Below are 27,574 nucleotides of genomic sequence, written 5' to 3'. Positions count from 1 at the left end.
TGCGAAAACAGTTACAGTTTTGTTTAATACAACAATTGTTGAACAAAATGAACAGAGAAAGAGTCATCACATGAACAAAATGACATATATTGGTTTGGGTAGATGCTAAAGGATTTGCTATCCAACCTAACGCAAAAAGCTTTTCTTGACTAAAAATTCTCTAATTAATAAGATAATGATCACTTGTACGTACTTCTTACTAAGGGCGCAAGGTGTGGTTACAGGAACATAGAAAGAGAATGTCACATAGCACTTTTCCCTATCGCTCCATATTGTTGGGGACATGAAATAGAGAGGGAAGCTCGGCCTATGTTATCCGGTGAAGGTTGGTTTGGTGGTAACATGGCAAAACTCACCGATAGTGAACACCACCTCTTCCATCAGCTTCCAAAAGGCTTGGTGGCGGCATCAACACCACTCCGCCCACCCTAAATATCATGCAATTATCATGCCACACAAGTTTCTCTCTTCGGTGATAGAGATAATCATTAGTCACGAACACTTGTTACAATGCAAAACGAGCATCGCTACGTATTTTCAAGGAAAGATACTGTTAGGGCCCAAATTTTATAGTCGGATCTATGCTCAGGATTCCGAATATGTTCAGGATTCTCGAATAAGTTTAGTATCCTGAGTATTAATGCTAATAAATAGATATTTCTCTATTTGTGTTGATTTATAATTGCATATATTAATTGTTGATTTAATCCATGCGAAATACACGGTTGGTGGTTACATAAAACGTGTGGAATGAGTTTTAACCGCTAAGATTAAGGGCCAAGTAATGATTGATGGTTAAATGTTGACTGTTATCCTGAAATCTCGCACTTATAATTAATATTAGCATGTGTGGGACCATGTTTGATGAGTAACTTCCAAAAGAATCGGTCAAAGACGTGGGTTGAACATTGAAGAACGTGGAAGAGTTCCCCAACGGCTATATTGGAAGACTCTTTCAGTTCCGGGATACTCGGAGAGTTAGTTAGGGATTTCAGTCTATCATGCTGATACAAGTATTCTGAGGATTATACTTCGGGATATCCAACTGTCCTTTATTGTTCTATTTGTTTTGCAGATAAGACCACGTGTTTAATATGCTAATATGAACGTGGGTTTGTAACGGCTAGTGCTTAGACTTCGTCAAATTAAATGTGGACAGCAAGGGACAAGTGGAAGACTTAATCTAGGGTTTCCGATTATTTCGGGATAACAGTTATAATCTTTTATTATATATATGAACTGATAATATCATTAGAACACACACAACTCACTTGTTTAGCTACTAGTACTCACTGTATCACTTAGCTCACGATCACTTATCAGCTCCAACCTTTGTAATCACCGGTTTTATTATTAATAATATTGACGGTGATAGTTTTCACCGTCCGGGGGTTTTTTTGTGTCGGAGATCATAATAATCAAGCGTTAATTCGACCAAAAGTTAAGTTCATAATCTTTAACCGAAGAGATTCGACTAAAGATTACGTTGTAAACTCTTGACCGAAACGAAGATTATCATAATCAAGGGTTTTTCCCCTCGTAATCATATCTTTGTATTCGATCTTATTATCATTAAGCACTTCACCTCACGCACTAATTTGATCAAAATTTGCTTTGCCAATTTTTGACCGAAACATATACAATGATTATCAATGCATAATATGAAAGTTTTGGATTTTGAGAATTCTTTAATCTGGAAGGCTAATAAGTGATAACTAAGTCACCTTAATGTGTTCTTACAACTATAGGCCCGGCCGGTCCGATCGGGACTCGGTTCCTATACAGGGTCGGGTCTGGCCCGTTTTCAAGAAACCCGGCTGGTTTTGCGGGTGAGCGGTCGGTCCAGACCGGTTGACCCGGCGGGTGAACCGGTAAAACCCATTTTTTCATTAAATTCAAAATGAAATGTGTATGCCGGGATTCAAACCTGGTTCATTTTGGAGATAAAAACTTTAATAATTACTCATGAGCCAACCAACCAAGCTTCATTGATGTCTTTATTGATAAATAATAAATCATACATATTTAAAAAAAAAACAATGTATAAAACATAGATAAACATTAAAGTAATTATTATTATTATTATTTTTTGATCATTATTTATATATGCATATGAATTAGATATATATGCAATTATATATTTAAATTATTTATGACGTCATCCAGGTCAAACATCGGTCCGCCCTCCCGGGTCGGTCCGACCTTTGATCCGGTAAGACGTCTGTGTCGACGTCCGAGCCGGGTCTGAAAACATTAGTTAAAGCTTAAAACAAATACCAAGAAAGTATGAAGTATATATAATACGTTAAGCATATTTTCATATTTAAAGAAACACCTTTAAACATAAAAATTATGTTAGAAACTAAGAATGCTCAAGTATACCTATCATGAGTTGCGTGAAACTTTGTGTATATTTAGTTTGTGCATTTAGTTATGAATGAAATCATTTTCTTTGGTTAGTTCCATTCTTTCTTTTGAGCCCCATTTCACATTTGCACCTACAATATTCCACAGAAAACATTTTGGTACCCGAAGTCCTGTGAACCCATAAAGGTTAGTACAAATAGAGCTTGAAACGTTGTCCATGTTATAATATATGCAATCCAAAAGTTTGTTTTTTTAAAGAGCTTATTACTCATGGGGGAAATAAAAGTAATGGTTTTCATTTGTGTTTGATGATGAAAGCAAACAAATATCTTTTATGTTGGTGTAATCACTTTTTAACCTACGTTGTTGATGCCTTAAAAATAAAAAGCAGATAAAATATCTCACTCTTAATTTTAAATCTTAAATATATATATAAATGAAACCTTTAAATGCTCGTTGATTGCTCCTTATTCTCTCAAACCACCAGATTATTTTATTTGTAAATAGAGGTTTCTAATACATTTGACTTGAATTCACAGGTATGAGTCTCACCAAACCCAGATAGCCCTTAAACGGGTTATAACATATTATTATATTAAAAATTGATCTCACCAAATATTTGATATTAAAATCCAATAAAGTAATGATATATTAAAAATTAATATTCGATTTAAAAAAAAAAGATTATTTATAATTAATAAACAATTTTATAGTAGAAAAAATAAATAAGCGGGTCATGAGTCTCATCAAACCCAAATAGTTTTTAAACCGGGTTATAACATCTTATAATAAATAAAAATAAAATCAAAAAAATATATAAATATTATATAAAAATAATGAAAAACAATCTCATACTACGAGAGATAAAAGCTAATGTGTTTATAAATAATGATTTTTTTATGTGATTCAAGAGGATTTACTTGAGGTGCATTGAAAGGCAGGTTATCTCATGGTTAAACAAAAACAAATTATCGTTCCAGAAAGATAATAATAATAAAGTAACATAAAAGTTTTTATAGGCAAAACTAAATTATAATACTAAAAAACAAACTTCTTATAACAAGATGCTAAGAAGAAAATATTACAATTCGTTACAAATGAGAGGGGCCGCAGGCAACAATGGTGATGGAAAACCCTAGCAATAAGATGAAACAAACCTCCCAGAAAACCTCATGGAAACGAACGCTAATATAAAGGAGAGGAAGAAGGGTCGTTAACCTCCGACAAGAAACACATAAGTGGTTGCATGACCTCCGATCAGAAACACAGAAGACGATTTATTATTTTGTATTATATTAAGGAGAGGATGACTCACATAAGCACGCGTCAGTTGGAAAACCAAGAGTTTCATGAATAGTACATTTTAGTTTTTAATATACATAATTCACCGCTAATTTGCACCAATCATTTCAAGAAATTGAATTAAATTTCGCACTATTGATGTAAGGCCCCGAACCCGGTAGTCTTACTTTAGCGTCGGATTTACTCGTAAACACAGTTCTTACAAATCAGAGTTCATTAAAACTTCGTGGAATATAAAAGCTTTCATTAAACATATCATAACAAAACACGTCTTGTCTTAAAACATCATGTTGTCTTTCAAAATAAACGAAACATTAAACTTAAAAGTCTTGAGTCTTCCGATGCCAGCTTCTTATTCTGTGCCACGTGTCTCCTCAAGCGAGCTGCCTCTTCCTACTCACCTGCGTGCATACTAAAAGTCAGCTACGCTGAGTGAGTTCTAGTTAATCAGGCAACATACAATTTATTCCCATATATTTCTTTCCGTATCCGAAGACACATATTACTACCTTAACCTCGTATAAATATCCATAGGAGGATCGTCACGTAATATCTATTAAAAGAACCATTACCATTACCATACTATATATAATTTTCATTGGGGGAACACTCTGTATACTTTCCATAGAATGAACACTTTACTATCCATAGAAGGAACACTATACTTTCCATAGAAGGAACACTATACTTTCCATAGAAGGAACACTATCTATAAGTTATTATTTAATGTCCATGTAAGGAGCTAATCACTTCCCTTGACGATACGTGCAATATCCGAAGATCGTTCACGTACCGACAAGCTTTCATTCATAATGTTCATACATCATCCTTACATTACATACAATATTAATATCTTTATTTATATCCTGACAGTACGTGCAATATCCGAAGATCGTTCACGTACCGTCAAACAATCAATCGTATCTATCACATATATCATACACGGCATACACTTACCATTTAAGGTAAGTGTATTAACTATCACATTGAGTATGCACGCAGCCCCGAAAACATAACAAGGAATGGGGCTAGAAACTCACCTGAATCCTGTTATGCTCTCCGTTAATAGTTATTCCCTTCTTGAGCTGTGCACGGCTAACTGTATAATATTTACACGTAACAATTAACTACTACTACTCATGTTGTATTTCTATCTTTATATGACCCACAACGAACGGGGGTCCGGGGGCAGCGCCCCTGGCAGTGGGGTCTAGGGGCGGCAGCCCCTAGCAGGGTCTAAGGGGCAGAGCCCCTGGCTGGGGTCGAGCTGCCAGGTCAGCTTGGAAAAATTTTATTTCCATTAACTGTCTTAACACATTTTTCATTAGATTTTTAATTTATTTTCTAATCGAACTTGGCTTTAGGCGAAGTTAAACCTCAGGCGAACTTGGCTTTAGGCGAAGTTAAACCTCAGGCGAACTTGGCTTTAGGCGAAGTTAAACCTTAGGCGAACTTAGCTTTACAGCGAAGTTGTCATCAGGCGAACTTGGCTTCAGACGAAGTTACCAGTTAGGCGAACTTAACTTTACAGCGAAGTTGCCATCAGGCGAACTTAGCTTGCAGGCGAAGTTCATCAGGCGAACTTAGCTTGCAGGCGAAGTTCATCGCTTTGAGGGCGAAGTTGCCCAGATGCAGGCGAAGTTGCCCAGACAGCCGCTGTTCGGTTTCTTTCCAGCATTTTGAGCGATTTTAACACCCTTTCTATGGTTCAATATCACCCACTACGCTTCCCGACCATTTTCGGTCGCTTATACACTAAAAAGCTTGGATCTTTAAACTTCAAAGATCAAGAATCATACATTTTTGAGCTTGTTTGGATCTCGTTTAACTTGTTAACACAACTAATCGCTCTCTCTCTCTCTCTCTCTCTCTCGGATCTGCCCGTTCCTCTCCTCGGATCTGCCCGGTTCCGGCCGCCGGCGAAGTTGTGGTGTATGTGTGTTTTTGGAGTGTGTTTGGATAATGATAGAAATGAAGATATTTTGGGGTGCTAGGGTATTTATATCCCTGAAATCCCATGGACCTAAGGCCCATTCTCATTTAACCAATCTCTATTAATCCAAGTCCATAACCCACATCCATTACCCAACACTAGCCCGACCCATACCAACTCCTATTCTATTATTTATTTCCTGATAACCCGAGTAAACTTTCCATCTATTATTAAGTAATATAATTAATATTATTTTGGATATTTCGGGATGTTACAATTGATAATCCATAAGCAAACATTCACCTTAATCTCCACAAATTTCTCCATGCCTTTATTCATGTTGTTGAAGGTTGTGTCATTATGAGGCACGAGCTCTCTAAAGAAACCTACGCAATTAATATGATACTTGCATAAAACACTTGATAAGTGGTTCGTTCATCAAGTTTACTGAAAATAGAAGTCACCAAACGTTTTTCAAAAGACTAAAGAGGAACGAGTGACATGCTTTTTATGGAACTAAACATATTATTGTCCTCGTAAAATTGGAAAATTGCATAGGAAAAAGATATTACTTTAGGAAAAAATGTTTAATGTAACACCCAAGCTTGTTTGATGCTAAAATCACGCAAACTCACGTGGTCTTGAGGCAAAACAAAGGGTAATAATGTGTTTTGTGGTAAAGTTAAAGGAGTGTAAAAAATAAGATAATGAATATTAAAAAGTTTTCACTAATTAAATATTAAAACAAGTTTAAAGTCATATAAATATAAATCTGAATCGGTTTATGTTAATTATAACAGATTTAATTTTTTTAAATAATTGTAAGTGGCCAAGCAGCCATCAATTAAAAACTTTTTGTCACAAATTGTAAAATAAAAAAACACAAATAGTTATATTTTAACATTTTTTACTGTTCATCTAGGTTTATTTTAAAACAGCATTACGGGTTTTTGTTTTATAACTTGGCTACAAAGTGCATTTTATATCCTTTTTATGATTGATGTGAGTTAATCAAATTAACTGTTTTAAGTTGTATAAATTTAATTTACCTTTTTCTTTTTCTTTAAAGCATAATTCATCTGTTGGAGCATTCATATTCAATCCAGAATATTATGTGAGTGGAGTTTCTATAAGATCATCCTCATTCACAAACTAACTCAACTCAATCTTTATTATAAAACTAATTTCCCTCTTTTCAACCTACCTAACCAAACCAAACCCAACTTTTCACACTCATTAGCAACCAAACCTTAATTATTTTTTATAAATAAATACAATTTATAATTGCTCTTTTTTTTATTGAAAGTGACTAGAAATATAAATATAAATTTTTAATAAATATATACAATATATATAATTTAAAATATTTATAAAAAATTAAAAAATGTATATGCTCAACCAAATCGTTTTTAAAGCGTTGTGAGCTTCTTTATTGGTCATATAACCGGTAAACTTACAATTCGTTGCGTAGAATATTGAAAAGTTTTTTCATCATTTTCACTTTAGCTTCTTGTTGCCGGTCAATATTTACTTTGTATTAAAAAATATATATATTTTTATAAACTTTGTTTTTAATAAAATTTATACCGGTGTGTTCACAAAAATAAAGTGAACAAGACTGTGTTTATATATATTTTTAAAAACTTAATTATTAAAAGTTATTATAGAAAAACAATATTATAGTTAAAGCTAATTAGTGTGTAAAGAAAAGGAAAAACAAATTAAATTGAAGTCCAATAAGAAAGTGACATGTGGCGGTGAGTGAGTTTGCAAATTAGTTTGTTGTGGTGAATCGGTTTGGGCCATATCTTTGATTTTTTATTTCTTTTTTGAATTTCAAGTAGTAAGACAAACCATGTGCGGTTTGCTAATGAGAGTGGTATAATGTATGAGTGGTTTAAAATGTTGTGAGTGAATGAGAGAGAAATTAGTGATTTTTCTGTATGTTTGAATAATTACTGTTCACACCCTATAATTTATTATTATATTTTGAAACTGGTTGTGAGTGAAAGAAAAAAGAAATGTTAATGATAAATGTATAAAATAAGTATTATTTAATTGAAAGAAGAAAGAAAATATAGTGATTTTTGGTGTAATTTTCTATTGGAGATAGAGGATCGAATCCGAATGCTCTTAGTTGATATGCCCTTCTAAGTGGAGGTGCATGCTCGATTCTCACTTAAGCCAATTCCATTGACATATGTATGAAGGGATAATTCAGGGCTTCAATTGTCACACCCCAACCTACGGCGGAAATGCTGCGGCGTGAACTGATCGTCACAGCTCTCAAGGTAATATCATGCAATATTAAAGGTGACAATATCTATTAGATTTAATTAAATAATCATTTACATCAAATTAACCAACGTACATAAATTAAATTAAACAAAATCAAATATTCTAATTCTTGTCTTCTTCTCTAGCATGCAACCTAAGTTTTCTTCAAATACAAACATGAGAATCACATCACACGATAACTTGCATATGCGTTAAAAATACAATAGGTTTTGTCAACACAATGTTGAGTGAGTATAACACCAGATTGAGACACTATATAATAATAAGTAAAAGTGCAAACTGTTCCTGTGAGATATACAGATAAGCCATAGCACATAACAATTAAACAACTATAAAGAAAGCAAACCATAAAGAAAGAAACCTTAAAGAAAGGGCTCAACCAATCCATATAAATGGACATTGGTTACCAAGCAAGGACTACACCGTTGCCATAAAAATGGACATCGGTTGCCGAAGTAAGCAATAGCATTCAAATAAAGCAAGTAAGCAAATAACAAGTTAGGCAAACCGATAAACACACAAGAATAAACAGTTGCGGTTGAGTCCTATATAATATAAAAATATATACGAACGCATATGTCCCCAAAACGGTTAAAATAAGTAAAAGAGGGGAGTGATATACTCACCTTAGCAATAAGCAAGAGATAAACGAATGCGGTAAGAACGGTAATAAACAAGTGTTACGCTCTCTGGAAGTTATCGACGAGGAATCCTAAGTAACAACAGTTGAGGAATAAATATGAATGGAATAATGAAGCTAAAACTAAATAGAGGTTCGGTATTCGGTGATCGGGTACATTCTAACGAAAGTTTAATATTAAAAGATTTATTATTATTTTATTAGTTTAATAATATATTTTAATTAATAAAATTCTTAAAGAAATATTTGTAAACTTTTGGATAGCTTGTATAACGGGGATTGTTTATTTAAATCCAAAAACATGTTTGAGGTTTTTATATATATTTTGATTATTAATAAAGATTTCTTTTAAATACTTATATTAAATATTAAATAATAATATTATTATATAAAATATAAATAATTCTATAAAATGCTTAGACTATGTTTTTAATACGTGAATTTACCAGATATACATATATTTTTATTACATAATTTAACAAGATCGTATTAGATATGTATATTAGATTAAAACTCTTTTTAAATAGTAAAAAACATTTAACAATATGTAATAGCTTTTTATATACATATATATATATATATATATATATATATATATATATATATATATATATATATATATATATATATATAGAAAATGGTTCAAATAAGAATAAGGAGTTTCCTAAGAATGATAAGAACCAATAATTTTTTGACATTTGGCATTACAAATTATGGTGAAAGAACAATTCTAGGAAACTATGTCGGTTATAATGATAAAAGAGTAATTATAAGAAACTATGTCGGTTATTGGTAATTTTAAATCTCAACTATTGATTAACATGATCCAATGGCTATGATATTCCTAGTCTTCTTAGGAACTAATTATTTTTAGGATAACCTTCCCATATATATATATATTAACTAAAGTTTGGAAAAAATGAGAAGTTAATATGTCGGTTTTTAACAAAAATAGATCAATTATTCATAATATATTATAATCAATTAAATTAAATAATATATGTACTTATGTATATAATATAGAGATTTTACAAAAATAAACCCAATAAAAAAGCTCTGTGAGGCTCGAACTTGGGTGAGGGCTGGCTCAAAGGAACTAAGCACACACACACCCAGTCAACCGAGCTGGGTACGTCAGTTGTTAATAACCAATATGGAAAATTTATAAAGAGCAAATCAAATAACCCAAAAAGAATCATGAACCCTAAATCATCAATCCGTTAATTCGTTACATATTGATTCAATTAACCTTAGGGTTAATATACAACGGAAGATGAAGATCAGAAACATATACATAATTACTTTTAATGATGAAGAACAGAGGGTTAATTAGTTCGATGAAAAGCCGGCTAAAACGAGGTTCGGTTGAAGCATCAAACGTCAAAGATAATCCAATTCATTATGGGGCTACAGTAGGAGACGGCTTAAGGATTGTGCATTAGGGTTTAATTGTATTATGGTGATCGTTTCATTGTATATTCAAAAACGGGTATAAAGACAGTTTGCTTAATAAGTTAATGTGTATCATATTGATTTCGTTTCCTAATCCAAAACGTCGGTAGGCCGGTTATGGTATGATTCAGATTATGCATTGACCAATTTCCAATATTATGACGAAAATTGTGGTTCAAGAAACTTAATCGGGTAACCAAGTTGCGAAACGGGTCGGATAGATGGGTTTGGTAATGAGTTAATGGATTATAATATAACAAGTTTGTAGTTTAGTCCCTCTAGTTAAGGTGTGGAAACAAAATAGGGTTTAAGTTTAGTTTTGGGTTAAATTTGAATATAAATTAGAGTTATTTTATATATATTAAATAAATAAAATAAAGAATTATTAATAAAATAATCAATACTCGATAGACGCAATTATTTTATGGATAAAAGTTTTCCCGAATATAAAAACATGTCGGGTTAAGATTACTGAATATTAATTTAGAAAATCCGAGTTTGCAAATTAGTTTGTTGTGGTGAACCGGTTTGGGCCATATCTTCGATTTTTTAAGTTTTTTTAATTTCAAATAGTAAGACAAACCGTGTGTGGTTTGCTAATGAGAGTGGTATAATGTATGAGTGGTTTAGGATGTTGTGAGTGAATGAGAGAGAAATTAGTGATTTTTCTGTATATTTGAATAATTACTGTTCACACAATATAATTTTTTATTATTATATTTTGAAGGAAAAAAAAATGTTAATGATAAATGTATAAAATAAGTATTATTTAATTGAAAGAAGAGAAAAAATGTAGTGATTTTTGATGTAATTTTCTATTGGAGATGAGGATCGAATCCGAATGCTCTTAGTTGGTATGCCCTTCTAAGTGGAGATGTATGTTCGATTCTCACTTAAGCCAATTCCATAGACATATGTATGAAGGGATAATTCAGGGCTTCAATCCCATGTTCGAATCCGAAAGAAGAGCGAAAATGTAGTGATTTTTGGTGTAATTTTCTATTGGAGATAGAGGATCGAATCCGAATGCTCTTAGTTGGTATGCCCTTCTAAGTTGAGATGTATGCTCGATTCTCACTTAAGCCAATTCCATAGACATATGTATGAGGGGATAATTCAGGGCTTCAATCCCATGTTCGAATCCGACAGAAGGCGAGAGTTTACATATTCCATACGACTCTTGCGCATCATGGGATACGGTCTCACGACGGTCAAGTAGTCAACCATAGACATAACCAGAGGCGGATTCAGTGTTGAGTCAGGGGGAGCGTAGGCCCCATCAAGCTCGTATTTTATTCAATAGACTTCTAATATATTATATTCAAAGTCACCAAGTGCCCCATTCAAGTATTTTTCTAGTGCCTCAAAGTCTCAAACCCAACTTTCCGAGCCCAACTTGTCAAACGTAAGAATAATTTTTCTTTTTACAAAATTATTATTAAGCCTATATTATTTAATTGTCTAACAACTTCATTAATTAGTTACTACTATAGTGATAAATTCTTGAGTTTAATTGGACCATTATGAAAATTAGACCAAATATGAGATATTCGGAATATCATTTCGTTTTTATAGTTCTACATTATTTAATTTTGTAATTTTTTAATTGGTATAGAAAGACCTTTGAGATATGATAAATATGAAAAGGTGTTCATCAATTGTAATATATTTTGTTTATTATGTTTTGTTGAAATTTGTTGCTTACATTTATATACGTGGTTTATTTAATGTAATTTGTTTTACCCGGCCCATTTTGATTTGATGTGTTTTAGTTTAACCCATTTTTTGCACCACTAACTAAAATTCATGTAACTACCGGACCACCACTGAACATAACCCTAAAAATTATAACTTTACATGTGAGATTCTTTGTTGTTAAAAAAAAATTGTTATCACAATGCCATCCTCGTATATAATGCTATTAATTAAAATAACTAATGGTTTTAAATCAGTATCTTTCATTTTACGTTTGTTGGGTTAACAAATAAGACACATGTTTTAGCCTTAAAACAAATAATATATTCAAAACGTTGATTTTTATATATGAATCATGAATAAACCATAAATAACAGAAATAAATATTTTTGGTCAAGCTTTACAATTTTTGGTAGCAAATGACATTTTGTCGCCTAGATTTATTTTATAAGTTTTGTCACGTAATAGATTTGGATTTATTTGAAACAATTGTTTCCGTAGATAGCGGTGTGTCAATAACCTCATACTGGTTACATAATGTCTTTGATATTTAAATTTCTAAGACTTCTTTTTTAATAGGTGGGTAGTAGTCTTAGCAAAATAATTACACTTAAAACATTCAAGAAATATGCATAAGTAGCTTAACAATAGCATTCTCAGTAACTCTTTTAAAATATTATGAGGGAAACCTTTAAATTTTTTTTAAGAGGATTGCAAGTGTTTGTGAGTAAGTGAGAGAGAAATTTTTAAAAAGATGAGTAAATTTTAAGAAGTACTATTCATCATATATTATTTTTTTAATATACTTGGAAGGGGTTGTGAGTAAAAGAGTGAGAAAAAATGATAAAAATTAAAAAATTATCATTTGATTATATATGAGAAAAAAATATAGTGTTTTTAGTATAACAATAGAAATAGAGATAAATAAGCCGACAAAAATCTAATCAATTGCAAAATCACATCCACTTCACTTTATGTGTCATCGTTCCATTATTGAAAAACATACGATCTCTCTCTTTGCCACAACCCAAAAATTGGGTGCTTGATTTTTCTTGGATTTAAACAACAAAAAAATTGAAATATTGTATAATATTTCAGCATAAATTTAAAACGTTAAATATGAAATCTACGGCCTAGGATAACCTAAAACTTCTTGTTTTATCCAATAGTCTGGAGACGTCTTGCTATTATAAACACGTACTAAAATATGTTAGTTTTTGTTGGTGAGTCTATAATCAAAATTTTAAAAATCTTAACTTCATCAAAATAAACGTTTATAAATTTCCACTAATATCTTATTATTATTGATACCAAATTTCATCGTTACTACCTGTCATTTAACATGTCCATTACATTACATCACACATAGATATATGCTGCTTTACTAAACCCATGATATGTTAATTTATCAAAAACAGATTCCATTCAACGCTTTCCATGAAAACATTTTTTATAAATATGTCACGTTTATTAAACATTCTATAAAACTTCTTAATTATTATGTGTTGTGTTGTCTTTTAAAAATTTTTGGGCTTCTTTTATTCTTTGTGCCTAACTCTTTGTCAACGAGAGGCCTATTCTCTGCGACGTCCCAAAGTGAACTTTAATACTGCCCTCTTGTAGTGGACCTAAACTCCGCCAACAAGTGACACACTTTCATGCAACAACTCGTTACAAAGACATTCATATGAACACTACATGCAAATTTTATCTCAAAAGTCAAAATATATGATTGATTACATTATGCAAAACCATAACTCTTTAATCCTTACAACACATATTTCATAAAAACGTTCTTTATAAAAAACAAAAACATGTCTATAAACCTCATTTACAAGTTATGATGATTAACCAATCAATAACCACATGCCATTTCCTAGTAACCATCACAAACAAAATATCATATACACAAACTAATAAACGTGTGTGATCAACCCATATTTCTGTCACCCTCTGTTTCCATAATATAATCTAACTCATAACATTCGCACGCATAAACGTCACTATGAACTTATAAGATCATCCCTTAGCTTAACCATACCCATTCCTCAAAATAACATAACATTCACTTAAAATCATAACTACTGTCACACATGATTCATAATGCACGCACCATACAATATAAACCATGAACACACATGATTTTCCAAACACTTAAACCATTATTTGACATGAAACTTAATCACAAGCCTTTAACTCACTTCATCTATCAACTATGTGGTACGATTAAACCTATAGTTTCATTGCATTTAAAGTCATCGCCTTAGAATCATGGTGTTATACTCTCGAATACATTTTTGTTTAGAACGACAAATGCACTCCTTTTCTGAAATATATTTACGTGTGAACTATATACCACGTACCTTAGTTTTTCTTTTTTGATGACGTCATGTTACCTCAAAAGTCAATACTCATGCTTCCACCTAATAAGTTATAAATAATTAGCCATATGACACTAGAGTATGCACCGACTATGACAAAGAGTCAAAGTCGTTACTTTTGGTTGATTTTTCATTATTGGTTAGAAAATGTCGTTACTTATAATTTAACTTGTAAATAGACCATTAGACATTAATTAATAAAATATCTATAGTCACAAAACGCCAAATAAAATAACACGAAAAGCTGGTAAAGAAAATCATGGGGAATATTTCTATGAACTTAAAGCGGAAGAGATATTATGTTAATACAAAAGCATATATGTTTAGACGTTGCATGTAAAAGTTGAGAATAATCTTTCCTATCTCACATATTTGTTGGTAGAATGTATTTTTCAACCACTGTCACGTTGTCACCTTTTTTCTGAAAACAGTCTCATTTATTATGATTATTTATTACTATTTTAACTGTAGAAATATATATATATATATATATATATATATATTTTTTCTTCTTCTTCTTAAATTGCATTTTCTTAACAATTTTCTAGTTATACTTATAGAGTAGCTGCAAATTGCAATACAACATTTTTTGCACTCATGAACGCGTATGTGGCACTCACGGACGTATGAGAAGCCAACATCCATGTCGGTGCTGGGTTACCATGGTTGTTTGTGGTGAAGGCTTTCAATTAGTTTATTAAAAACAAAAAGGAAAACTTAATAAAGTTTGCAATAAATGAATTAGTGTTGAAAAATACATGTAAAAAGTGATAGTAATGTGAAAAATGCAAGATAAGTGAAGAATGAATAAAGTGGTTAGGAAAATTGTATAAGTACAAGGTGAGAAAGTGTTGACAATGCGTCAAATAACATGACAAATCGTTAGGTGAATGATATATTACAAACAATCTTATTATTAATATTTCTACCAAAATTAGAAGATTAAAAAACATCAAATGATCACACCACTAGGCACTAGCTTCTTTACGTCAAATTCACTGAGTGTATATAATTTATAAAGTCTAAATTATCACAGCTTTCTTGAATAAAAATTAGTTTTTATTCTGACGATAGTATTGATTATTGAATTAAAAGCTATAATTATCTTGAAATGGCATAATAGTATGTTCCAATATGGCAATATGGTACATTTCTTTTCCAAACCTTTAGTTTTTACTGTCCACTTTCACCCCTTTTAACAATATATTCCCATGTTTTCCTTAGAAAAAAAAAAGAAAATCTTTTATTTCTAAGTTCTTTAATTTTTTATAAAATAACTTCAAACATTAAAAACATTCCATCTTTTCATTTTCACAACAAAATCATTTAAACTTTATAAAAAAACAAATACACGTACAAAAAAAGTCCATTGGAGTATGCACACATAATAGATGATGAGTAGTAAATATTTAAGCATTGAATTCCATTTAACAAATTATTTGATTCTTTTAATGCAAAAGACGCTTGTAAAAAGCTACCACACATAAAGGTTGTATCACTTTCTAAAACTAGCGACTAGTCAAAACTCGCATCATCACTACACCACACCCACACCCACACCCACACCCACCCATTCTCTTAATCTTAACTTCAATCCAAGATTTTGATGGGTTTTAACCATCACTGAGTTCCAATCAAACCCATTTAATTTCAGCTTCAATCGTTCAGTTTCCAGTGAGAATTTTAGTACGGCCCGTGACTGCGAAAATTGGTGGAAACCCGAATGGAATCTCCATTAATGTTGGTGTTTTTGGTGTCGTGATCTATGCAATTTGGTGGCTTTGGATGATTCTGATATTTAATTGTGGTGGTTTTGTCAAATTGTGTGTTTCTTTGTCGTTGTTAATGGTGTTTCTTTAAAGTTTAAGGATACCTGAAACTTGGGCTCGTGAGTTCCGATTAATATTATTATTATTATTATTATTATTATTATTATTATTATTATTATTAATAGAGTTACGTAGTTTTGAAACCGTTGAATTGACAATGGGTTTTGGTGGTTCAAGCCATAAACGCAAAAAAAGGTAAATATAACTTTCTTTATATTTAGTAATATTAATTAGTTTTGAAACCGTTGAAGTGACAATGGGTTTTGGTGGTTCAAGCCATAAACGCAAAAAAAGGTAAATATAACTTTCTTTATATTTAGTAATATTAATGTGGGCATGATTTATTGATACTTTGTTGTTGAAATTGACAGTGATCTTGCTAATAGAAGAATACATGATGATAAGGACTTTACTTTTATTACACCTCAACCAAAAAAGGTGAGAAATTTATATTATTAATATGTCTGCAATTGTTACAAAATTTGGTAGTTAATAATTTAGTTAATTAATAGGTTATGGAGCAGGTGAAGAGTGGTGATGAGGTTAAAAACTCCCTAAAAGAAGAGGTTATTTATTTATTTAGTTTTTTTTTACAGAATTTTTTTTTTTTGAAAAACATTTGTGAGTCTTATTATAAGTTTGATTATGTATATATGTGTATGTAGATTGAACAACTCCAGAAGCAACTTGAGGACCAGCTTGTGATTCGGAGCGAGCTAGAGAAGGCGAGTACCAGTCAACCTTTCTTTCATGATCCTATCGATGAAGCCTCGCTTACAAAGGTAAGAATTATGAATTTAGGATATAATATATAATTATATATCATGGTTAAACATGTTCTTGGTTTTAATATGTGTCCATTTTGTGTTTTGAGATCAGTCCTCTAAGGATCTAATTAAGGAAATATCAATACTGGAATTTGAAGTTAAGCATTTGGAGAAATATCTTCTCTCGTTATACCGGAAAACTTTTCAAAAGAAACAACAATCTGTAACTCAAACCGAGACCAATATCATTCCAGCTCGGGCCTCGGTTGATAAACCAACAAAAGAATGTTGTCCCATCTTGGAATCGCAACCGATGCAAGATTCTGATGTGAATCGAAGCCACTCGTCACTTTCGTACAGAACTCCGCCTCTGTACATGGCGGTGAATCAAGCGGTTGATTCGTATCATTCCTTACCGTTGGGAATGTTAGAGGTATACCGTTTAATCTTATCATTAAGCAGTAGTTATTAGATCAATTATGTTATAGTCAAGGTAAAAGTCATGAATTCGGTTTTGAGTTTTTGAAAACCATTTTGTTTTGGATTTTTCGGTTTTACCATTTGGGTTTGAGAATTTTGGGCTGAAAATAATTTGGCCTGAAATAATGAATTTGGGCCTAAATATTTTTGTTAATTAATGAATTATTATACATTTGAACTAAAATATTTTGGTTACACTATTTATCAAATTCTTATAAATTAATTAGCATTAAAAAAAACGAAAATCTATAAATTCGGACCATTCCAGTTTTTTTAGTTTAATATCCATTTAAAACCCTAACCAAGTCAAAAGTTAGGTTTCAGTTTGGGTTCGGTTATTTCGAACACAACTAAAACCGAACCGAACCGAAATTTTGGTTAGCAGTAAAACATAAAACCAACCCGTCAGGCTTTCGTGTTGGGTTTGGTTTTTTCAGTTTCATGCAGACACCGTCGATGGGCTAAAACACAACTAAAACTAATAAAACTCCTAATAATTATAATTATCATGAAGCATGATCAAGAGTGATATAACTTATTTATCTTGATATCTACCAGTTTGCTAAGGATGATCATTCAAGTGTTAGTTTGGCTGAGCATCTTGGCGGGTGTATTTCCGATAACATTAGAATGTCAGCGAACGGTCTTTCCGAGGAAATGATCAGGTGCATCGAAGGCATTTACAGTCAAATTGCGGATCCGCCATTGTTCAATCATGAATTCCCTTCATCGCCCATATCATTCCCGTCACCACCCAGTGATTCTTCCCCAATTGATCAGTTTAGCATGTGGAGCCCACATTGTGAAGGGTCAGTGGAGTTCAGTGGACCCTACTTCACTACACTTGAAGTTCAAGGTTTTTGCAAAAGTACTCAGAGGCTAAGTAGTGTTGAACACAAGCAGCAACATTTCAGGCAAGTTTATTGAATACTTTTGACTGTTTGACCCGAACCCACATTTCTTTATGGAGTGCTTTTGACTTTTTGTTGCAAACAAACAGCTGGCATCAAGTGTCAAGTACTCAAGCATATGTGTTGGTTTGGGGCTCAAGCCAAACCTAAAATGAAAAATTCGGTGTTTGCACTTTGAAAACTGTTTGGTTTTGGTTTTGGTTTTTACGGTTTTCACAGTGGGTTCGGTTCGGTTCGGCTATTTGGGCTTGAAATATTTGGACCCAAAAATATGATCCAATATAATAAATTTGGGCCTGAAACTTTGGGTCTAAATTTTTTGTTAATTAATGGTTATTATGATTATTAAACATTTGGGCCTATAATTTTTTGGGCTACACTATTTATTAACTTTTTTATAAATTATACTTAATTTTCGAAATTAAAAATTATAATTCATAAATCGAATAACAAATGTCAGTTTTTAACCGAAACCGAACTATAAATTTGGTTTTAGAGAAAACATAAAACCAAACCAAAACCGAACTATAAACTGGGCTGGGTTCGGTTATTTTGGTTTCATACATATCATTATTTACATTCCTGTAATTCGTTCAATTTGCCAATGGTTGCAAACTATTGTGTTTTTATGGCATTATGCACTAACAACAGTTGATTTGCAATATTATAAATAGTCATGACAGTTCAAGAATCAGTCACTTTTTCTTTAATGCATATTTTAGAAAATATAGAACCCCTAAAAATATCATTTTACAGGTCTCTTATATTACAGTTAGAACAAGTTGACCCTAGGAAATTGAAACACGAAGAAAAGCTGGCGTTTTGGATCAACATACACAATGCACTTGTGATGCATGTAAACTTTCCTTCATCTTTACAATAATATATATAATTTGATTCGGTGTTAAAGTTGTTGTCAAATACAAGTTTGACTTTTTAGTCAAAAGGCGACACATTTGAATTATATAACATTCTCATGACCCGTTACAGGCATTTTTGGTTCATGGAACGCCTCGTGGTGCTCTAAAGAGGATATCATTAGCCCTAAAGGTTAATTTAGACATTTTACATTTCATGTTTATGTGAATATGACATGTTTTTTAATTATTGCAACGTAAAAGTTTATTTTTAAATAATATAGGCTGCTTATAATATTGGTGGTCAAAAGCTTAGTGTTGGAGATATACAGAGTACAATACTGGGATGCAGACCGCCTCAACCTGGACAAGTATGTTTGCTTGTTTGTTTTTCTTTCTATACAAAATTGTTGTGATTTGAAGTTGTCTCAGCCTTAACCTTAAATGGGTTCACCCAAAAATTGTGTTCATATGAACCTGAACAAACATGAATTCTGGTGGGTTGAAACCGACAACCGTTTAGCCTGAAATTTTTGTATTACGTATGAGTACTTTAAAATTACACTTTTTTAATAAAATATTAAAATATATATAAAACAATTACAGTTTTATAATAAAATATTATGTATATTTCTGTTAAGTTTTTAATTTTGATTTAAATACCAAATCAATTCAATTTATGACATAAAACACATCCTGAAAATATAAAATAAAAATCAAATGGATTAGATGGGTCAACCCACGAACCCGGTGGATTAACACGAGCACGACCCGTTTAGCTAAACGGGTTCACTGTTTGATCCGAACCTGTTTATACTCAAAACAGATTAGTGTCGTGTTTGGGTTTGTGACAAGTTTTTAAGTTCATGTCAGGTTGGACCCACCAACCCGCAAACACGATCCGTTTAACACCTCTAGTGAGGCCAGAAAAGCTCTAACAGGTTCCCATGGTTACTAAGAAAAGAAATGTTGTATTTTTTTTTAAATGTTTTTGTGGTATTGATTTAAAAAAAAACATGGAGACTAATAATTTTTCTTCTTCTTCTTCTTCTAGTGGTTTCAATCTTTGTTTTTTCCAAGTCCAAAGTACAAGTCGAGAGATGCACGAAAAGCATACGCAATGAAGCACCCACAGCCTCTTGCATACTTTGCTCTTTGTTCAGGAAGCCATTCTGACCCTATGGTACACTAATTTTAAACCTTACAATTACAATTCAGGATGTTACATATTCAAATACACATTATTTAACACCTTTTAAATCAATTTTATGATTCAGGTGCGCGTGTATACACCAAAAAGCGTTTTCCAAGAGCTCGAAATTGCCAAAGAAGAGTATGTTCATACTAATTTTAAGATACAAAAAGGGCAAAAGATTTATCTCCCAAAACTTGTTGATCTTTATGCAAAAGAATCTGGTTTATGCCACGCTGGTTTAGTGGACATGATTGAACACTCAGTGCCCGAGTGTTACCAAGCGAGCTTCAAGTCGATTCAGAAAGGAAAATCGCTGAAGAAATTTGAGTGGGTCCCACACGACTTCACTTTTCGGTATCTGCTTGCCCCTGATTTAGCTAAGTAAAGATTGAATGTGGGTCGTACCGAGATGATGAAACAAGATTTTTGAGGGTTAGTGGTGGTGGTTATGGTGATTGAGTTTGCTATGATGAGTGCTTTTTGATGATTATGTTTGGAGTTTGATGTGATTGTCATTTTTTATTCTCTTGCACTTATGTAAAATTTTCAACAGCAAGAGATGAGTTTGATGATATTTCATGTATATTGTTATTTATTTTAGTTCTAGTTTTGCAATAACATGCCACGTTGAAATTTTTGTTCCAATTATGTTATTATTTCAAGCTATATTGTTCAATAAGAGACATGATATAATGCCGCTGACCATTGCTAACAAGGTCGCTCGCCTTTAGTTTGAGTAACTCGCTTATTGATTTGTGTTATTTCATTTCCTTGTATAATAATATTTAGTAGTTTAATATTATATTATTTGATACTTTTATCATAAGAAAAGCGATTCAATTCGTCGAGCGGTGGCACAAGTTGGCGGCTCAAATACGAGCTAAGTTTCTAGCTCGGTTAAAATTGAGTCGAGCTTCGAACAAGCTAGTTGGACAACCCTAATCTCACCTCCATAGCTTATTTTAAGAAAAAAAATATATGTTCTTATTTGTACCAAAAATAACCTATTTTAACCCAAACCTTTTTATATGTTATCCACAACATTCCGACCCATCAATCAGTACATTTTGACACCTCTGATTTACTTCATCTCAGATAAAATAATGTAAAGAATTTTACTTTAAATAACTTTTATTACACGCCATCTTAAAGGTCATAAAAAAAGTAAAAGGTTTCCTTTTTATCTAATTATTTTCATCATTTGATAAGAATACAATGATCTTTCACCTATAATAAAAATATTAATACACTAGTCCTCTTTATAGTATTTGCAATACATAAGTTTATTGGTGTACGATGTACCATACCAAATAGTGTAATTAATATAAAAAACTTGTAAAACATAAGGCCAAATGTAGTGGGTGAGGGTTGGGGGAGAAATAGGGCGAGGAAGGGCTAGAACACCGCCCCCCCCCCCCCCCCCCCGACGATAATTGGGCGAAAAAGGGCGGGGGCGAGGTTTACTTGTCACCGGTTGGAGAAGAAAATAATAATATTATATTAATATGACCGTTGTAAAACGGTCAAATGTTAAAAAAAATAATAATTTAAACAATATATATATATATATATACACACCTTCTTCTCCATTTCATACACAATTCATACCCAAATTCTTCAAAAAATTTAGCAAAATGAATCCTACAAACAACCCGAACCAACCGACACTCGTGGAACTCGCCGCTACCATGAGAAAAATCATCAAAAAACAAAAAAAATGTGTCGAGGAACTCAACGATGCCATGAAAGAAACCAACAAACAACACGAAAAGATTGCCCAAATGTTGGAATTGCGGGAAATGAGTGAAGAATAAGAATCTCTCAAAGCGGTCGGGTTACACGAAGAGGCCACATTATTGCAACGACGACGAATTGAAAAAATGCGCGAATATTATGGATATTAGTTTTTTTTTTAGTTATGTTTTTTAATATTTTTAGTTATGTGTTTTTTTTAATTTTAATGCATTATTAGTTATGTTTTTTTAATTTTTTTATTTCTTTTTAATTTTAATGCATTTTATTTAATTATTTTAATAAATTGGTTTCATTTAATTAGTTTAATTATAAAAAGAAAATAATAAAAAAAGACACCGTGAGCCCAACTTGTAGCCCCTACACCATTACACCTCAAAAACAAATTTTCACTACATGCTGACTGGGCGTCACGTGTCACAGCCCCAATTGTAGCCCTTCCACTACACATGACCTAAGAATACTTTGAGAAAAACTTACGTAAAAATAAAATAAATTTTTTTTTTATAATTTATCATGAAATACCTGTAGATACAACCATTATCACGGCTTCAAAGTTTACTATAGACCCATAAAGCCCTTTTTGTCTCTCCCGCTATCATCAAGCTTAGAGTATCCTCAATAAACCTCTTCAAAAGTATAAAAAAGAAAAAAAAACATGTGTCACGTCATCATTTCTCTTTGTTCCATCAATCACATATATGTTTTCAAACATCCTTGAGAATGAACGACTTCCTCACCCTCTCCATAGTCCATAGCATAAGCTCCGGCCGCTTAAAAACACCAAAAAGAAAAACAACTTTACATTGTGATGCTCTTATATGGTTCATGAATCCAATCTTATAAATTGAAATATAATCAAAAAAATTATTGTACATAACCTTCATACCAATGTATATTTTTATTTTTTTAAATAAAATCTAAAATGGTTATATCAATAGACATATAATTCATATTAGCTCTAGTTTGGTTTTTGACTTTTTGGTTTTGAACCACAAAATGGTGCAACCTACTAAACTTCGGTTTGAAGTGCCAAGCCAGCTTTAATTGCTAAAGAACATAGCTCATGTAAAGATAAAGGGTTGTTCGAGTTTGAGAGTGGCATGAGGAAATAGATTTGACCCATTTGTAGCTCTTCATTCCCAAGCATTTGAGGCACGTGACAACCTACGAACATGGTGTCACTACTGCAAAGGAAGGCGGCAGGGTGGCCGGAGAGGGTATGGCTTACCATGATTGGCTGCTTAAATTCTTGCAGCCGCCCATCACGGGAGTTGATCACCTTGACGGTTGTTGACCAATTGGTCATTAATCTTCCTTCTTTTGTGGTCAAATGACTCAAATGACAAGATGCACATAAACCCATTATTATTTGTGGTGGTAATTTATTTTTGTATATAGAACATGACTTATAAGTTATAGTTAAGGTTAAAAGACCTAAACTTTCAATCTTGATCAATAATGTTTGATACTCACATGTAGACGTGCACAAAAAAACCGGTTCCGGAACCTAACCGGAACCGGTTCCAGTTCCAACCCGGTTGGAACAATACCCGGTTTGGGTATTTTTGTACCCGAAAATCGTACCCGGTTCTAATATTTATATGTCAGTACCGGTTCCAAACCGGTTCCTACCCGGTTCTTAATTGGAACCGGTTTGGTTCGTACCCGGAATAACCGGTTCCGACGGGTTTTTTTGAAGGGTCAAACAAAAGTCAAACTAGCTGTTGGAACCGGTTTCAACGGTAATATAGCCGTGGGAACCGGTTTTTTTAGACACCAATTAGCCGTTGGAACCGGTTCCAATGGTAATATAGCCGTTGGAACCAGTTTTTAAGACAATAGATCCGTTGGAACCAGTTCCAACGGTAATATAGCCGTTGGAACCGGTTTTTGGGCCAAACCTATATATAAGTTGTTTCCATTACTTGTTTCACCACCAAACTCAAAAACAAACTACAATACTACTCCTTTAGCAAACCCGTTCCTTTACCCGACCATCCAACTAAATATTATTATGGCACCCATCAAAAAAACTAACAACAAGGCTAAGAAGAGTGTTTTTGTTGCCTCCGTTCCTGTTACGTAGGACCCAAGGGTTGTTACGGTAGTCAACCATAACCGCAACCAAGACGTATGGAAGAATTGGGATTTGATTGTGGATGACGAAGGTTATCAAAAGGCTCGTTGCAAACTATGTGGTTCAATATTAAAGCACGATTCCAACTCTACTTTGAGAAAGCACATCGAGAAGCCATATTGCAAGGCGTTGAAAGGGATTGGCGCGACCGATCAAATTGACTTGGGTAAAGATGGTACACTATTTCGTTACAACACGACTCAAGTTCAAGATAGAATGGCAAAGTTCGTTATTCAACGAGGTTTGCCGTTTAACCACTTTGATGACCCGGAGTTGACGTCGTTGATTCGCAAAACTCTACAACCGAGATACACACATGTAAGTCGTACTACCTTAAGATGTCATTGTATCAGGTTGTGGGAGTGTGCTAAAAAAGAGTTAATCGAGTCTTTTCATTCTTTAGAAGCCATGGTTAGTTTAACTACCGATGTTTGGTCGGCACCACACGGGTTGCCCGAATCATACATATGTGTCACCGCTCATTGGGTTGATCCGGTGACATGGCAATTGATGAAACGCACCATCGCTTTTGAAAACTTCCCGTTCCCACATACCGCCGAAAAATTGTTTGAATTACTTGATGAAGTTATAACGACTTACAACTTGAGAAATAAAATATTTTCGATTTCGTTTGACAACGCTTCAAACAATACTAAGGCGGCTGAAAAATTTATTATTAAATATTCACCACCTTGTTTCGGGGATTTTTTTCATGTCCGATGTGTTGCACATATCATCAACTTGGTTGTCCAAATAGGTCTTGACAATGAACACATTTGTGATGATTTAAAATACTTTAGACTTATGTTACAAGATGTCTTCAAAAGTGGTAAAAGAAAACATCTTGAATATAAGAACTATTGCAAGTCGGTTAAAAGAAAGTATTTGGGGCCGAATCGGGACGTTCCAACCCGTTGGAACTCAACTTGTCATATGTTAAAGTGTGCTTTTGCCCAACGCCAAACTTTACAAGCTTTTCATAACAATCTTGTTGAAGAACGCGAGGCCGATATGTTTCCGGAAAGTGTTTGGGTCCAAGTCGGTTATTTGTTGGAGTATCTTGATGTGTTCAAAAAGTCAACAACAAAATTATCGGGAGTCTATTACCCTACTAGTTGTTGGGTTTTGCAAGAATTGTACTATATTTCTTGTGTTTTTAAAAGCTTTGCGGAGAAGAACAAACTCTTCGAAAATATTGTTGCGGTGATGAAAGAAAAGTTCATAAAATATTTTGAAATCATACCGCCGGTCTTCACTTGTGCCGCCGCATTAAACCCCTATTGGAATGTTAATGGGGTTGAAACAACGATTGAGGAAATATTCGACAACTTAGGTATGCACGAGATTGACCCGAAGTTGTCGACGGAAGCGAATGACAAGTTCAACAAAAACCTTCAAGACCTTTATGACCATTATTTTCAAATGTATGGTCCAAGCACGAGATCGTCTTTTGTGAAAAAAACAACTGGTAGGCCGTGCAATGGCCCACTTATAAACTTGATGAATGGGATTCGTGAATCGGCATCTAAGAGGCAAAGAGGAAACACACCAAGTAGCGAACTTGGTCGATATAGTGGAGCAAACTATGTTGAGGGCGCAACGGTCGACGAAATTCGCAATATTGATTTGTTGGCTTGGTGGAAAGGTAAACAAAACGAATTTCCCATTCTATCCGCCATGGCTCGTGATTTGCTTGCCGTACAAGCCTCAACGGTTGCTTCTGAATCGGTTTTTTCTCTTAGTGGGAGGGTGTTATCTATGCGAAGAACAAAACTAACTCCCGAGTCTCTAGAGGTTTGCATTTGCCTAAAGGACCATTTGGATGCGGTGGATCGTGTACAACACAAGGCGAACTTTGAAGACGAAATACCAATAGAGCGTCATATTCATGATGAGGAGGCGGAGGACGGGGTTTCTTCCGATAACGAAGACGAGGGTGAAGACGAGAATGAAGACGAAGAAGAGTTGTAATTATTTGTTTTGGTAAACTTATTTGTAACTTGTTCAACTAATATTTAGTTTTGATTTGTTTTATTATAATTACTTTTGTTACTCATGATTAATTGTTTGTTACTTTTTTAATAACGACGAACATTTTATTCATCTAAAAAATAACTATTACAAACATTATTAAAACATAAACGATACTAAATATAACAACTAAAACATAAAAAACAAAGTCCGTCGTTTTAACCCGGGAATACTTATTTTTGGGTTGTAGAGCCGGACGACTCTCCCACTTCCGCTTTTTTAGCTTCCATTCTTCTTTTCTCTCGACAATACTTATTCGTATGTTTTCGTAATGTCGAGTTGGACGCTGCTTTAAGAAACTTCGAGCAATATTTGCAACGTGCCAACTCATGTGAGTCGGTCATGAGACACAAATCGTAATGAACCCAAACATCGGGGCATCTTGTTGTTTCGATCACCATAACAACGTCATCATTGGTTGCCATTTGTTGTCGGTTTAAGGTTAATTGTGGTTTGGAGTGTGTTTTATAGTTTTGGGAGTGGTTTAACAAGTACACAAACAAACCTTGCTATTTATAGAAAGAAGATAACCTATTTATAGTTAAAAAACCGGTTCCAACGGTCTAAAACGGCTATATAGCCGTTGGAACCGGTTCCTAATGGCTATAATGTTTAAATTTTAAAAAAAACCGGTGGAACCGGTTTTTACGTAAAAACCGGTTCCGGTTCCAACCTACCCGGTTCCTAAAAGTTTGCATTTCTGGGCATCGGTTCGGGTCGGGAACCGAGCCGGTTCCTGACTGGAACCGGTTTCATTTTCTACCCGGTGTGAAAAAAACCGGTTCCGAACCGGTTCGGGTTTTCAAGGTGAACCCGATTTGTGCACCTCTACTCACATGACATATTCTTCAAGAGACTTGAACTTCTTTCTTTAGAATTGTTTGGTTTTGATTGATACCGACGCCAATGTTACTTTAGTAATCTTAATCCCGACCTAAAAGCTCATTAAGTTAGTGCGTGCACGCTTAAGTGGAAAACGTGAATCCTCAAGAAACTCATGTTTCTTCTGTTAACATTCATTTGATTTGGGTGATACCCATACAACATATCAACAATTACTTTAGAAACAATGAATTATAAATCCCAGACTCAAAAAATAAGTGGCTTTTGCAACACGTGTTTATAGAATTCATGTAACTAGTTGTTGTGATGTGAAGTCTCATCCTCAAAAGATAATTTGGTTAAGATTAATGAACCACATAACTATCATCCAAATCCACGTGGGTAGGACAAATGTATATACGTAGAGGAAAGTGGTATTAATGATAAAAGAAATACTTTATGTTTGGACAATTGAAGGTCAAATTTTGTAAATTTTAAATATATTGGTTGGTTCTTGTACAAAGCATTAATAGTTTAAAAAGAGTACGAAACAATGAGGATAAGGCTCATGTGTGTATGGGAGTTTAATGGGCAAGAGGTATTTGCGTCTTTAGATATACCTTAAGTTTTTTACATAAATAACTAGGGGGTGAGCAAATTAACCGTCATAACCGCAAACCAAACCATAATCGTCATAACCGAACCGATTTTAACCGATGGAT

At 33.2% G+C, this 27,574-nt stretch overlaps 1 protein-coding gene across 2 annotated transcripts; it reads left to right on the top strand.

Moving 5' to 3' along the window:
* Positions 1 to 15,532: 15,532 nt before the first annotated feature.
* LOC143567103 (uncharacterized) lies at positions 15,533 to 20,726 on the top strand. Of its 2 annotated transcripts, none has more exons than XM_077053607.1 (11): positions 15,533 to 16,092; positions 16,269 to 16,335; positions 16,410 to 16,463; positions 16,563 to 16,679; positions 16,777 to 17,097; positions 17,703 to 18,058; positions 18,812 to 18,911; positions 19,046 to 19,105; positions 19,197 to 19,283; positions 19,967 to 20,095; positions 20,190 to 20,726. In XM_077053607.1, the coding sequence occupies exons 1-11, from the start codon at positions 16,055 to 16,057 to the stop codon at positions 20,490 to 20,492; spliced, it is 1,632 nt and encodes a 543-aa protein (XP_076909722.1). In that variant the 5' UTR covers positions 15,533 to 16,054; the 3' UTR covers positions 20,493 to 20,726. The 2 variants fall into 2 exon arrangements, with proteins under 2 accessions (XP_076909722.1, XP_076909721.1); XM_077053606.1 differs by lacking the exon at positions 15,533 to 16,092 and adding an exon at positions 16,130 to 16,191.
* The last annotated feature ends 6,848 nt before the right edge of the window (positions 20,727 to 27,574 follow it).

Source organism: Bidens hawaiensis, unplaced genomic scaffold (genome assembly GCF_021521415.1).
Source record: "Bidens hawaiensis isolate Kalapana, Puna unplaced genomic scaffold, B.hawaiensis_p1.1 tig00023216_1, whole genome shotgun sequence".
Lineage (NCBI taxonomy): Eukaryota > Viridiplantae > Streptophyta > Magnoliopsida > Asterales > Asteraceae > Bidens > Bidens hawaiensis.
The sequence above is the reverse complement of the archived record's forward strand: the minus strand, read 5'-3'. Positions and strand labels throughout refer to the sequence as shown.

What these genes read in the sequence shown, in the direction of transcription:
- LOC143567103 (XM_077053607.1), top strand. Translation starts at nt 16,055, where the DNA reads ATGGGTTTTGGTGGTTCAAGCCATAAACGCAAAAAAAG. An exon ending in ACAATGCACTTGTGATGCAT is followed by an intron (nt 18,912 to 19,045) that starts GTAAACTTTCCT and finishes GACCCGTTACAG; the next exon opens with GCATTTTTGGTTCATGGAAC. An exon ending in GGATATCATTAGCCCTAAAG is followed by an intron (nt 19,106 to 19,196) that starts GTTAATTTAGAC and finishes TAAATAATATAG; the next exon opens with GCTGCTTATAATATTGGTGG.